The sequence below is a fragment of the Cebus imitator genome, unplaced genomic scaffold, assembly GCF_001604975.1.
Source record: "Cebus imitator isolate Cc_AM_T3 unplaced genomic scaffold, Cebus_imitator-1.0 Scaffold340, whole genome shotgun sequence".
NCBI classification, from domain to species: domain Eukaryota; kingdom Metazoa; phylum Chordata; class Mammalia; order Primates; family Cebidae; genus Cebus; species Cebus imitator.
In genome coordinates, this window is record NW_016107655.1 from 1,861,570 (window position 1) to 1,875,914 (window position 14,345).

General features: G+C 48.9%; 1 protein-coding gene across 2 annotated transcripts in view; it reads left to right on the plus strand.

Moving 5' to 3' along the window:
- LOC108287356 (serotransferrin) overlaps window positions 1-14,345 on the plus strand; it is a 33,030-nt gene that overhangs the window by 683 nt on the left and 18,002 nt on the right. For both annotated transcript variants that reach the window (XR_001818300.2, XM_017505719.2), the window contains exons 2-9: window positions 1,755-1,927; window positions 6,665-6,773; window positions 7,558-7,734; window positions 8,433-8,565; window positions 9,355-9,410; window positions 9,913-10,091; window positions 10,836-11,013; window positions 12,841-12,995. Coding sequence is in view for 1 of the 2 variants with exons in the window: in XM_017505719.2 (XP_017361208.1) it covers window positions 1,755-1,927; window positions 6,665-6,773; window positions 7,558-7,734; window positions 8,433-8,565; window positions 9,355-9,410; window positions 9,913-10,091; window positions 10,836-11,013; window positions 12,841-12,995 (1,160 nt within the window). In the remaining variant the exon portion in view is untranslated. The remainder of the gene's footprint in view (window positions 1-1,754; window positions 1,928-6,664; window positions 6,774-7,557; window positions 7,735-8,432; window positions 8,566-9,354; window positions 9,411-9,912; window positions 10,092-10,835; window positions 11,014-12,840; window positions 12,996-14,345) is intronic.

The following is a 14,345-nucleotide window of genomic DNA, read 5'->3' on the forward strand; positions in this document are numbered from 1 at the left end:
TGCCTGGGCCTCAGAATACCTTTCACTGCGCTCACTGTCTCCTCCTCCTCCTTCTCCTCTTTGTCCAGTAAATCTTGCAGCAGTGAAATACAACAAACCACAGCACGTCTAACCAGATTATCAGAACCCTTTGCTGCTGCCTCTTGTCAAGTCCAAACTCCTTAGCATGGCATTCAAGGCCTCCAGGTCTGACCATTCCCTCCTTCAGAGTCTGATGTCCCCTGGGTGCCCTGGGAGCTGTAGATGCCCTGCCAAAGAGGCAGTGCCATAGAGTGGTTGGAGCATGGATCTGAAACCAGATTTCTTGGATCCAAATCCTGGCCGGCTCCTCACCAGGGAGGGGGTCGTCACAGCATTTGCCTGGGAGGGTCAGGTAAGAGTCAGCAAGGTGTTGGATGCCGGGCACCAGTGGCGGATGCTGCATACATCCTGCTGTGGGGCAGTGACTGACGCCTCACTCCCCGACCTCCTGAGGTGGGGCACCCTTCATACTCCAACTTCTGCCTGCCATTCATGGGGCATTTGTCGCACTGCTGGGGCTTCCACGTTTAGTTGTCTCTGCCAGTAAACAAGCAATTCCTCGAGAGAGGACCCCACATCGCTTGCCTTTATCCCCGCACAGAGCACTCCACAGGCTGTGCAAGGTGATGCTCCATTGAGGACACATTCTCCTCTATGGGAACCCTGGATGCGTGGCTTTGTGGAGGGGCTGCCACAGACTCAGGTTGCCTCCTAGGATTTCCCATGGGCCAAGGGAGATAATGGGGGGCGCTGGGGTGTCCAGTCCCTGGTGGCCCCTCTTCATGCATCCTGGAGAGTTGTGGGCCTCCCCTCCACAGGCTTTGTGGATCTCATCAGAGCCCATGAATCAGCCTTAATGTGGTGGTCCCCAAGGAGTGGAGATGACAGAGGACCTTGGGGACGGGGCAAAAGCCCATGTGATAGGGATGCTCTCTCTGCAACCACATGGATTTTCATAGTTGCCCATGGCTGGCTTCAGCTTTTTTCCTGAATGGCAGCCAAAAAGTCTGGTGAAAATGGAGGGAGAATTCAGTGGGAACAGAGGAGAGAGTGGTGAATTTGGGTTTTTCTTAGTTATTCCTAAACAGAGAGCAACAGACAAGTGTCACAGACAAATTAATTATCTTTTTGTTAATTTGCCCTCAGCTACTGGCCGAGGGGTGAAGGAACTCAGAATGTTTTCTTCTTTTGTGCCCTGAGTAGCAGACCCAGGGTCTGGAGACCCAGGTTCTAGGCCTGGCTGGGCCAACAAGAAGATGACCTTGGGGGAAAAAAAAAAAAAGGCATCATTCTCTGAGTCTCAATCCCTGTTCTCAAAAAGATGGCAATTCACCCCTCCTGGTTTTTCATCGTTGCTGTGTCAAGCCCATGTGTTGAGGTAGCCGAAAATGCCCTGTGCGCAACGAGGCTTATATTCCATGGCCGGCCAGGGGCCAGGACAGCGAGGGGACACAGAGCGGGTACAGAGGAGCAGATTGTCATCTCCACCTGGGAGCTCATGGTCATGCCTGCATCCCTCTGGCCAGCAGTGGGTGGTCAGCAGGAAACTGGGAGGCCATTAGGGCAACCTTTTATTGGCCCAGTCTCAGAATGCAGTGAACTTGTGCCCTGTAGCGTTCGTGGACAGGAGTGAGGGGAGGACAGGACCGAGGGGGTGTGGCCTTCTTGGGGCGATGCTGTCTCTCCCTCAGCACAGGGAGTGCATTCCTCCATCTCTGGCCTCTGTCCCCCAGGGCTGTGTCTGGCTGTCCCTGAGAAAACTGTGAGATGGTGTGCAGTGTCAGAGCATGAGGCCACAAAGTGCCACAGTTTCCGTGACCATATGAAAAGTGTTCTTCCACCTGATGGTCTCCGTGTTGCTTGTGTGAAGAAAGCCTCCTACCTTGATTGCATCAAGGGCATTGCGGTAAGTTGCTGCTGCCTAAAAGGGAGTGGAAGAAAGCTGTACTTTCTCAGTCTCCAGTCACTTTGGAACAATTATTTACTCACACGTAGGAGGCTGAAAAGTATGGAGAAGTCAACCCTGTTACTAAAATCACTTCAAAAATGGAAATAGGGGAGGTCATCTTTAATATGTCTGGAAAGCAAAAGTCGAAAAGTCCATGGACTTTTGCTTTTCAGACACAGTAGACACAAGGGTGACTGTTTTGAGACACTACGTTCTCTGAACTCAGGAAAAATACAGGAATGCCCGCTATCAGGCTGGGTACGGTGGCTCATGCCTGTAATCCTAGCACTTTGGAGGCTGAGGTGTGTGGATCACCTGAGGTCAGGAGTTCAAGACCAGCCTGGCCAACATGGTGAAACTTCATTTCTACTAAAAAGTACAAAACTTAGCCGGGCATGGTGGTGCATGCCGATAATCCCAGCTACTCTGGAGACGGAGATAGGAGAATCGCTTGAGCCGGAGAGGTGGAGGTTGCAGTGAGCCAAGATCCTGCCACTGCACTCCAGCCTGGGTTACAGAGCAAGACTCCATCTCAAAAAAAAAAAAAAAAAAAAGAATTCCCATTATCAAAATAATTTTATAACCTTCTTTGGCAGCTCTTGATACATAACTAGGAAGATGAGTGGTGCACGCAAGGGGAAGAGAAGTGTCCTGATTGCAGATGACAGCTGAGCCCTTTGCTCTTAGGTTTACGAAAATGCTCTTCATCCTTTCAACGTTTCCCCACCCTTCTGTACATGTCAGATCCTGTGCTGGGCAATGGGGCTGCAGTGGTGAATTAAACACACTGGTCCTTACCCTTAGGGAGCTCACAGCCTAGTCAGGAGAGCAGAAAAACACATGAATAAGTAAACAACTAATTCCAAAATGTGGGATGTACAATGGAGGGAAAGAGGAGAGTGTTCTCATGGGGACTCAGAAAAACTTGCTTTGTCCTGGGTGGTCAGGGACCATCTCTCTGAGAAAGATGTAATGAAGCTGAGACCCAAAGGCTGAGCCTGGGTGGGCTCTCATATAAAATATACCAGGCAGTGAACAACAGCATATGCAAAGGGCCTGAGGCAGGGCAGAGCGGGCTTATTTAAGCTGCTAGGGGGAAGTCAGGGTGATGGGAGCTGCCAAGGACAGGCACAGCAGATATTAGTTTAGGCAGTGACAATAGGTTTCATTCAGTAACTACTGACAGTGGGGGAGAGAGCTGTGCTCCATTCTGATTTGTGCAGCATGATGTGGGCATTTTAAAGGGAGAATGAGGGAGGGGAAAATGCAGGGCTCCGTAGAGTCAGCGAAGTAAAAAAGTAGGAAGGGCTGGTCAGTGTAAATGTGGGGAGGCCAGCTGTATCTGCCAGCTGGCAATTCTCTTGATTAGGGCTCTATTCTCTAGCAGAGACCGGGAGACAGATGCCCTATCCATCCTGATGATTGTATTGCAAAGGAACGGCTCTCAGTCCTTGAGAGAGATGCTTGTGAGTTTCAAGAGATACATATTCACAGATTTAAGCCCTGTTTAGTAAATGCTTTTGGAGAGGGAGGTCAGGGGTCTCTCATGAGTTGTGTGTTGGCTCGAAGAAACAGGTACATTTTCCTGGCAGCATTGAGTTTTCTCAGGCAAGCCCTTTAAGGGGAACTGGAGCCATCCTAGGGACACAGATTTGTTCTGCTAGGAGCCATGCCAGAGTTTGGTCAAGTGTTTTAGTGCAGGGGTTTGGACAGACTTGTTAAGTATGGGCAATTCTGCAGTTCTTAGTACAAAGCAAGCAGGAGGCTGGCTGAAGGGAAAAGATGGAAGAGGTAAACACATCCAGATGGAGCCTGGCTTCCCTCCAGAAATCCGTGCTGTGGGGGTTTTCCTCCTCTACCAGTCTCTTCCTGCTGGCTTCCCCTTGGCTTCCCTCCAGCCCTCTGTGGCTTTCCTTCTCCCGGGTTTGGTTATCTTGAGCTGTGAGAGCATGCTTGATTTTAATCCTGTCCCTCCCAGCTAGCACACGTTCCCCTGAGAACTCTAGAGCTGGTCTCTGTGTTTTAGGCCTTAGCTCTTCAGCTCCCAGAGCCCGTGAGATGCCAGTGATTTCTTGGTGTCTTGGCCAAGACAGCCCAGGTTCCTGACCATGCTCCCAACCCCACTACACTGGGCAAAGCTCTCGCTTGTTTGCTTCATTTTTATTCAACAACGTGAGGGATAGGAAGAAGGTGTTTGCACATTAAACAAAACCATAAAGTGTGTGTTTTATCCTTGAGGTCTAGTTGTCGTAGAACAGAAAGGCCCATCATGTCTCTTAATTTTTTGTTGTATTGTGGTATATTAAAAATATGTTTTACAGCCAGGCACAGTGGTCAAGTCTGAAATTCCAGCACTTTGGGAGGCCAAGGTGGGCAGATCATTAGGTCAGGAGTTCGAGACCAGTCTGGCCAACATGGTGAAACCCTGTCTTTACTAAAAATACAAAAATTAGCTGGGTGTGGTGGCACATGCCTGTAATCCCAGCTACTCGGGAGGCTGAGGCAGGAGAATCATTTGAACCAGGGAGGCAGAGGTTACAGTGAGCCGAGATCGCGCCACTGAACTCCAGCCTGGCCAACAAGAGCGAAACACAGAGTTTCACTCCTGTTGCCCATATATATGTTTTACAACTCAAATATCCATTGATGAGTGAATGGATAAATAAAATGTGGTCTATACAAATGATGAAATATTTTTAGCCTTAAAAATAGATGAATTCTGATATATGCTGCACTGAGATGAACCTTGAAAACGTAGGTGAAGCAAGCTAGATACAAAAGGACAAATATTGTAAGATTCCACTTATATGAGGTATCTAGAATAGTCAAATTTATAGAAACAGAAAGTAGCATAATGACCCCAGGGCTGGGGTAGGGGGGATATAGGAGGTGATTGTTTAATGGGTACAGGGTTTCAGTTTCTGGAGATGGATAGAGGTGATGGTTATACAGCAATATGAATGCATGCACTTAATGCCACTGAAGTATACAGTTGAAAATGGTTACAATGGTAAATTCTGTATTATGTATATCTTATTGTAATAAAACAACAAAAACAACCTTAACCATTTTTTTAAAAATCAGCTAAACAAAGATATAGTTTGCCTTACAACATATTTTACTTCATTTAGAAATACTGTGGTCTTATTACTTGTTAGTCACACAACAAAACTCAGGCAGTTATAGTTTTTGCTTTATAATTTGTTTTGCTTTGTTTTTAAGACGGAGTGTCGCGCTGTCACCCAGGCTAGAGTGCAGTCATGCGATCTCGGCTCACTGCAACCTCTGCCTCCTGGGTTCAACCGATTCTCCTGCCTCAGCCTCACAAGTAGCTGGGATTACAGGCATGCACCACCACCTCTGGCTAATTTTTATTTGTTTTGGTAGAGACGGGGTTTCACCATGTTGGCTAGGCTGGCCTTGAACTCCTAACCTCAAGTGATCTGCCTTCCTCAGCTTCCCAATGTGCTGGAATTACAGGTGTGAGTTATTGGCTTGCTTTGTAATTTGATCAATAAGAAATCTTCATAGGGAACTGGCAAGGGCTTCTGGAAAAATTATTTTGATTAAAGACATCTAAAGCAAAAAAGGAGTAAAATATGCTTTTAAGTGTCTAAATAAAAGATGGTTTGGCTCACTTTAAGGATTTACATAAAAAGAAAATAAATTATAGATCTAGTACGAAGGAAGCTATAATATTTCAAGGGACCTGTTGATTTAAAGATAAGGGTTTACAGAAGCACAAAGTCAAAAAAAAAACATAACCTGAAGTAACAGTATAATGATAAGAAATAAACCCGGACTGTCTGGATCAAATCCCAGCTCCGTGATTTACTAGCTATGTGGCCTGAGGAAGTGACTCAAGCTTTCTGTGCCTCAGACTTCTCACTTATAAAATGGAGCTGAGATAGAAAGAGAGGTGAGCTGCCATGTGTTGGAGTAGACAGTTACCAGAGATGAGAGCAAACATGGAAGTAATAATCAAGCTTTTGATCATTCAGTACATAGTATCACCAAGAAGCTAAACCCAGAGAAAGCGCCCAATCCCTCAGCAAAAGGGTCCTGCAGTTTTATGGATCCCCGGACAGGATGGAAGAGCATCGGGTACCAAGTCAGAGTGAAGATGAATGTTTTCAAAGTTTACATCTTCCCCTAGAAAAAAAAAGTCTCCACAGAAGCACCTGAGGAAGCCCTCAAAGGAAGTCTCAAAATGAAGAGGTCTCTGAGCAAAGGTCGTGGGCTAGGAATGAAAACAGGTGTAAGAAGAGCGTGGCCACCCCAAGCAAGCTGTGTCCTGACTGCAGTCCCCTCCAGAGACTGTGTTGCACTGGCTGCACCCTGAGTCTGGGGTGGTGAGGGCGGCTTTCTCCCACGGAGCCTTCCGGGTCAAGCCTTGGTAACTGCCTATGGTAAAGTCACATAGGATTTTTGGCCAGGAGCTGGGAACCTCACCAGGGAAAAGAGAAACAGTCTATCCCTCCCTGTATGCAGAAGGAATAGGAATTTGGTGGCTCAGTGCCCTTTTGAGGAGACAGAGTCAACTAAAGCCAGCAGGGCTATGCATGGTCTGGGCAAGCTAAGGTTCCTCTGTCCCTGGGCCGTGGAGTCCCGGTAGCCATTCTCTACGTGCGTGGGTTGAGTGGGACCTTCTTTGGAAGGCACGGCGTCATCCAGGTCTGGTCTGTTCTCTTTCAGGCAAATGAAGCAGACGCAGTGACGCTGGATGCGGGTTTGGTGTACGAGGCTGCCCTGGCTCCTAATAACCTGAAGCCTGTGGTGGCAGAGTTCTACGGGTCAAAAGAGGGTACGTTCTCCCTGGGAACCCAGGAAGGAGTTGTTGTCCTTATTCTGTATGCTGCGCGTTGTGTTTTACAGGCAGGTATTGGATATTAGATACCAATGAACATTCATCTTTGGAGAGTGAGTAGGGAATGAGGGCCCCATCAGCCACCACAGCACACATCAAGGCTTCTGTGGGCTTTGGGCTGGCTGATGCCTGGTGCTCCTAACGCTGACCCCTGGGCCAGGAATATGCTCATTGGAGAAACACAGCAGGCTGTTTGCAGCTTGACCTGAAGGCTATTGCAGTCTAGTGATATGTCTAGGGTTTCTGGAGGCCTCTGGAGTCATAGGTACCACATACAGGAGAGGTCACTCTGGAGCACACGCTCAGATGCCAGCAGCCCTGCAAGTCTTCTGAGATCAACCTGACTGTCCCTGGGCCTGCGCCAGGGGACAGGAAATACTTTGATGGGCCTCTGTTGCCACAGCTCCAGTTTCCTCGTGGGCTGGGGTTGGCAGGTGTAGGAAGACACGCTGCAGGGCCAGGGGAGGCAGAGCATTCAGGACACGTGTGTGTGTGGCCTTCTTGCCACTGTTTGCCTGGAGGGGTAACATTACAAATACACCTTCAATGATCTCTCTCCCCTGCAAGCCTAGGAAGGTTTTCCAGATTCCTCCCTCCTTATTGCCCAGTCCAGGAAAAGCATGGCCTCTATGCTCCCCTCCCTCCTCAAGAGTCCGGTGGTGATGCGCCACATTTCCCTGCACCAGGCTGAGGGCCTTCCATTCACACTGCCCCTCCGCAGATCCACAGACTTTCTATTATGCTGTTGCTGTGGTGAAGAAGGATAGCGGCTTCCAGCTGAACCAGCTCCGAGGCAAGAAGTCCTGCCACACGGGCCTGGGCAGGTCCGCCGGGTGGAACATCCCCATAGGCTCACTTTACTGTGACTTGCCTGAGCCACGTAAGCCTCTTGAGAAAGGTAAGCTGGCAGGAGGCTAGGTGTCCTTGAGCAGGTGCCTCTGCTCCAGATGCCCACACAGGCCACACTGGGGTCACAGCAATCACCATCAGCAGACGTGTGGGATGAACTCAGGTGGGGAAAAGAGGTTAACTGACTTTAAACTGGCAGGTCTGCTGCACCAGCAGCGCTTGGTAGGTGGAGCTGAGCTTTTTCTGCTCTGAGCTCCCAACACCCCAGCAGAGTCCTTCTGTTGAATGAGGAAATGGCGCAAGGCTTGGCGGAGGGTTTCAGTCTAGATGATGGTGGCCCTTTTGTTCACTGCTCTGGATTTCTTTCCTGGAGGTTTTTCTGGAGGCCTGTACCTCTCTAGGCAGTTCTCCCATGTCTGGGGCATGGATCCCAGTGGGGACCTCTCTCTGAGCTCTTCCAGCCTCCAACGAAGCAGGGAGAGGGCACACTGAGAAAGACTCGAGAGAGGCCTTGGTTAGTGGGAAGCATAGGCCTGTTTCCTCGGATGGATGGTGGCAAGACAGAGGTCAACTTGTTCCTACTGGAAGTCCTTGATCTTGATGAGTTAGCATAAGGGCAAGCTGGGGCTGCATGTACTGGTTTGGTTTAAGTCTCTCTCTGTTCCCTGAGGGGCCTGGGCCGGGTGGTGCCATTGGCTGTGGCCAGCCTCACTCATGCTCTGTGGTCCATTTCTCTGTGCTGAGTAGCAGTGGCCAGTTTCTTCTCGGGCAGCTGTGTCCCCTGTGCGGATGGGACGGCCTTCCCCCAGCTGTGTCAACTGTGTCCAGGGTGTGGCTGCTCCACCCTTCAACCATACTTCGGCTACTCAGGAGCCTTCAAGTGAGTGAGACATCTGCTGCTCCATGGTGGCCAAAGTGCCAAACATCCTCAGGGCGAGCGTTCTTTGCTGGCCCACAGAAGGAGTCCTGCCTGCCACAGGGGCATCAAGTGGCCTAATCCCCTCCCAGTGAGTCAGGAGCACAACTTGGGACTCCTAGGCTAGGCCAGCCCATGTTCCCTTTCATCTGACCCCGACCAGCAGGCCCTTTCCTGGGGGCCCTTCCTTTCTCCCCAGAGCCCTCAAGCCTGGTCAGTGTCTCCTCTCACTGGATCGGGCAGAGCCTGAAAGAACAATCATGCCCCTAGTCTGGGCCCACTCTCCAGGGACTCGCCCCCTTCTGTCAATCCCAGCGTGTTACCTGCTCAGCACACTGCATCTCTCCTGCCCCCATCACTGTCTCGATCTGGGAAGCTGGTTTCTTGCTGTCTCTTTTTACTGTGATTCTATCCTGAAGTTTTACAGCCAGCCAAGGGCACATTTTCACCCTCAGGAGACACTACACCATTGTCTTCTATTTCAGAAGTTTAAAAACTTTTCTACATGAAAATATCTTCAGTTGCATTTTCCTTCTTTGGGTTATGAGGGCTTTTCATCTCGTGTGAGCTCATTCCTCCATCTCAGTGCTGCCCTGGAGGTCTCTGCATGGCACTGCCCCAGCTACGGGGCTGCACAGAGGCCTTCCCCAGGCTCTATTTTTGTGTAAGCACCGGACAGTGTGATCAGACCCTCCAGGTGCAGCAGAAGGGCTTGCCCTGCAGGAGCCCTGCTGAGGTGTTTCTTTGACACAGGTGTCTGAAGGATGGTGCTGGGGATGTGGCCTTTGTTAAGCACTCGACTATATTTGGTAAGTATGGGAGAAGAAGCCAGCAGGGCCCTTTCAAGTAGTGGCTGTTCTTTTTCCGTGCTCCCTATTTCATGCTTAGTAGTTGGGTATGAACGTACTGTGTTTCTCCTTTATCACTGCCTGGGTTTCCACCTGTGCAGTGCTAGGTACCTATGGGGTCCCCATCTGGATTCCTGGGCCTCTTTCCATCATTCAACCTCTTCACACAGTGCCTCTGCCTCTGGGGTAGGCAGTCTGGGTTGCCATAACCAAGGACTGGGGGCTGGTCCTGCTAAGGTCAGGCTTATGGTGGGATGGGGGCAGTCACCTGCTGTATGGGCATCAGAAGCCTTTACCTGGCTGTAGGGTCTGGAGCAGGTCATTCTCCTGCATGTTCCCTGGCCTTCGGTGGTCACTCCAGGCCTTTTAGCTCACACTTTCTATGATCAATGGAATTTTCAAGGGTGGGCACCACAGCCCATGGGTTTCCTGTAGTTGGCTCACCTGGGCTTTCCATCCCCAGAGAACTTGGCAAACAAGGCTGACAGGGATGAGTATGAGCTGCTTTGCCTGGACAACACCCGGAAGCCGGTAGATGAATACAAGGACTGCCACTTGGCCCGGGTCCCTTCTCACACCGTCGTGGCCCGAAGTGTGGGCGGCAAGGAGGACTTGATCTGGGAGCTTCTCAACCAGGCCCAGGTATCCCCACCCGCCATCCTGCCCTCAGGCTTAGTGCTCCCTGCTTGGATTTGGGGATTTTCCTCCTGGCCATCTTGTCACCCTGGAAGTCTGTGTGTTCAGGATACAGTGGGAGCCTTGCCGCATGTCATTAACATCTCTAAAAGCTGGGATTCCTCGCAGAGCAGCGGGGGTAAGCTGTGGTGCCATGGTCTGCCGTTGCTGCCTTTCTGGCTGGTGACATCTGAAGAGGCTCTGTATTGCTCTGTACCATTCCTTTCTACCTAAACCAGACCTTCAAGGCCCAAAGCTAAACCCCTCCCCGAGGAGGCTTTCCACGACCCTTCCAGAAGGAAATGGTCTCTCTCCCCATGTCCCTCAGCCTGGCTGTGAGGGGACTGCTTGCACAGCGGCTTTACTTCCCGAGAGCTGTGTGATTTGGGCTCAGCCAGCTTCCTCTTGCCCAGCCCTCCCAGTCTGATTGGCAACCACACAGGGCAGCCTCTGGATTAGCCACGTTTCTTGTTCTCACTGATGTCTATTCCGGGAGACAGGCACAGAAGCAGGTTCAAGGAAATCGTGGTCCCACAAGGGCTATGGGCAGAGGAGGTGCTAGGTGAGCAGGAGCAGGTCCGACTGCCCTCTCTCCTGGCATCTTGAACTTTTTCATGTTGTTTCCTGCAGAGATTTGTTTTCTCTTCAGTCCCATGTCTCAGCCTCCTTTCTTCCCTGTTGCCATCCACTATTCTGTTTTTCTATGAACAGGAACATTTTGGCAAAGACAAATCAAAAGAATTCCAACTGTTCAGCTCTCCTCTTGGGAAGGACCTGCTGTTTAAGGACTCTGCCTATGGGTTTTTAAAAGTCCCCCCCAGGATGGACGCCAAGATGTACCTGGGCTATGAGTATGTCACTGCCATCCGGAATCTACGGGAAGGCGTATGTGAGTACCTGGGAGGAACTAGGTGACCACAGGCGCTTGGGAAAACTGGTGAGCACAGGGGCCAGTGAGTGAGTCTTTTCAGGGACCTGCACACCTCTCCTGATGCTCCTTTTTCTGACCTGTCTGTGAGCCCAGTGTTAGACTGATGCTTAATGGCATTAGTCATTATGAGATGGCCTGGACGTCACCAAGGGCTTTAAAGGAAATCCACATTTAAAATGACTTGGGTTGGTTCCAATATTTCCTTTGCATCAATCAGGACGCCTTACCTCCTTTGTGAAGCCAATTAGCTTATCACAGAGTAAGTGAAATAGAACAAAATTGCTATATATTGCACATCTCTAGCTAGGCAACATGTGCCATAACGAAGAGGAGCTCTGAGAGAGGTTGGTCCCAGTCCTGAATTTCACTGGGTTTCCGTGGTTTTGTTTGACCATTCATTTATTCAGCAGACATTTATCATCTAGCCATACGCTCTGCTAGGTGCTCGACACAGGATGGCATGACAAATATATATTTGATTCTATTGTCCTGGAAATGTCAAACTTCAGAGAAGATAAATGTTTAATGAATAGTCACACTATTGAATGATGAATTACAAAATGAGAGATATGCTTAAAAGGAAAAATAGCTAGGCACGGTGGCTCATACCTGTAATCCCAGCACTTTGGAAGGCCGAGGCGGGCAGATCATGAGGTTAGGAGTTTGAGACCAGCCTGACCAACACAGTGAGAAACCCCATCTCTACTAAAAATGCAAAAATGAGCTGGGCGTGGTGGTGTGCACCTGTAATCACAGTTACTCAGGAGGCTGAGGCAGGAGAATGGCTTGAACCCTGGAGACGGAGGTTGCAGTGAGATGAGATTGTGCCATTGCACTCCAGCCTGGGTGACAGAGTAAGACTCCACCTCAAAAAAAAAAAAGGAAAAATATAGTAGGCCAGGTGCAGTGGCTCACGCCTGTAATATCAGCACTTTGGGAGACCAAGGCGGGCGGACCACGAGCCACAAGGTCAAGAGATAGAGACCATCCTGACCAACATGGAGAAACCCTGTCTCTACTAAATATACAAAAATCAGCTGAGCATGGTGGTGTGTGCCTATAGTCCCCGCTACTCGGGAGGCTGAGGCAGGAGAATTGCTTGAACCCGCGTGGTGGGGGTTGCAGTGAGCCGAGATCATGCCACTGCACTCCAGCCTGGCAACAGAGTGAGTCTCTGTGTCTAAAAAAAAAAGGGGGTTGGGGGAAATATGACAACAAAATACCATGGCCCTAAGAGAGTACAAAACAAAGAAAAACAGGCCCTGGACTTGGGGTTAAGGCAAGGCTTCCTTGAGGAAGTGACCCTTGAGCTCAGTCTGAAAGTTGGGCAGATGTACCCTTATTCATCAGACATTTATTATGCTGACCATGTGCTAGCATTGCCCTAAGCCTGAGGATGCCCTGGCAGGGCCCTTTCTCTGTTGGAGCTTATGTTCCCCTGCAGGAAAACTGTCAATAAACAATGAACATATAAATAGGAACACCTCTGGTAGTTAAGTGCTATCTGAAAAAGAAGAAGGAAAAAACAGCCAGAGGTCATATAGTACCCAGAGGTTAGAAAGTTGGCTTCTCAGAAGAAGTAAAAAGCTAAATCTAAATGAGAAGTCAACCAAGAGATCGTGCATTGAGTTTGCTTTCTAAGGTGATTAATTCCTTGAATGGAGTCTGTTTACTGCTGGCAAATCCCAGCATTTGCCTGAAGACAGTGAGTAGTGCTGATAAACACCAGGCAACAGTAAGGGACACTTCTTATGTGCTTTTTTTTTTTTTTTTTTAATGCCATAGGCCCAGAAGCCCCTGAGGGTGAATGCAAGGCTGTGAAGTGGTGTGCGGTGAGCCACCACGAAAGGCTCAAGTGTGATGAGTGGAGTGTTAACAGTGTAGGGAAAATAGAATGTGAATCAGCGGAGACCACTGAAGACTGCATCGCCAAGATCATGGTATGTCACTCCAGCCTTCCTAGGGCAGTGTCCCTGCCAATGCTGCCTGCTGGCCCCCAAGGCTGAGCCAGCGAGTGTTCCTGAGAATGATGCAAAAACCTGGCTCCCAGGAACCTTGCCCTGATTATGTGAGCAAAGCCCCACAGGAAGTTCGGAATCTTTGAGCTGGTGGATTTGAAGGATGCCCACAGGGCTCCGTTTCCTCCTCATATGAGTGTCTGGTGGGAGGGCAGGCTGAGCAGTGCCTGCTTAGGGAGGCTGGACCGTGGTGTGGGTGTCCTGAGACCAGTGGCGTGCCATGATCACTGTGGTAAGATCCTGACTACCTGGTAAGATCCAAGCAGGTACAAATTTGTTTCGTTGATCAAAAGAGTATCCTAGCAGGGCATGGTGGCATGTACCTATAGTCCCAGCTACTTAGGAGGCTGAGGCAGGAGGACTGCTTGAGGCCAAGAGTTCAAGGCTGGCAACACAGCAGGACCTTGTCTCTAAAATTTTTTTTTAAAGAGTATTCCATGTTGGCTTATAGAGAATTTTTTAAATCCTGAATGATATAAAGAAGAAATAAGAGTACTTTTAATCCCATGTAATTCAGAGAAAATCCTCTCATTGGGATCATTTCATGTAGGTTACTTGCTATCTTTTACTCACTTCATGGTATCTAGTAAGCTTTTCCCATATCATAAATCATTCTTGTAAAACCTGATCTGGAGCTTCTGTATTGGTGCACACATCGAGACAGAGGGAGGGTGGTTTGCCTAAAGAGAACATGAAGTGCCAAGCTCCACTCTTCATCCTCCCCACATTTCTTGCCCTCTGTGTCTCTTCCATTTGGCTATTCTTGAGCTGGAACCTTTGTTTCAGTAAATACATTGAAACAAAGATGCACATTACAAAGGCACTAGTGTCTCCTGCCATTGTCAACTGATCTTTGCTGAAATACGTTAATTCTACTTTTTGAGCACTTATGAATAACCATGTATCTGCAGAACTATCTACCATGAAGCAAAAGGGGACCGTCAACCTCATTCTTTACATTTCATACAATTTATAAATATCACTCTATACTATTTTAACCTACCTTCCATTTTCTTTCTCGTCTGAATGAAGACAAGACCACACTAAGTTAAAGCAAAGCCTACAAATTCAAAACCTAAGTCTATACAAATCTGTTAACAGTTTGAGTGCTTGGGCTTCAATATTATCCTCTGGATGTGATACGATAGATAAAGTTTTTACGTATGTAAGAAAAAGTAAGAACAAAAGACTCTTGGGAACATGTGAAATCTTAAATGAAGAAGATGAAGTACAACCAAATGGAAACATTTTTAAAAAGCTTATTCTTGGACA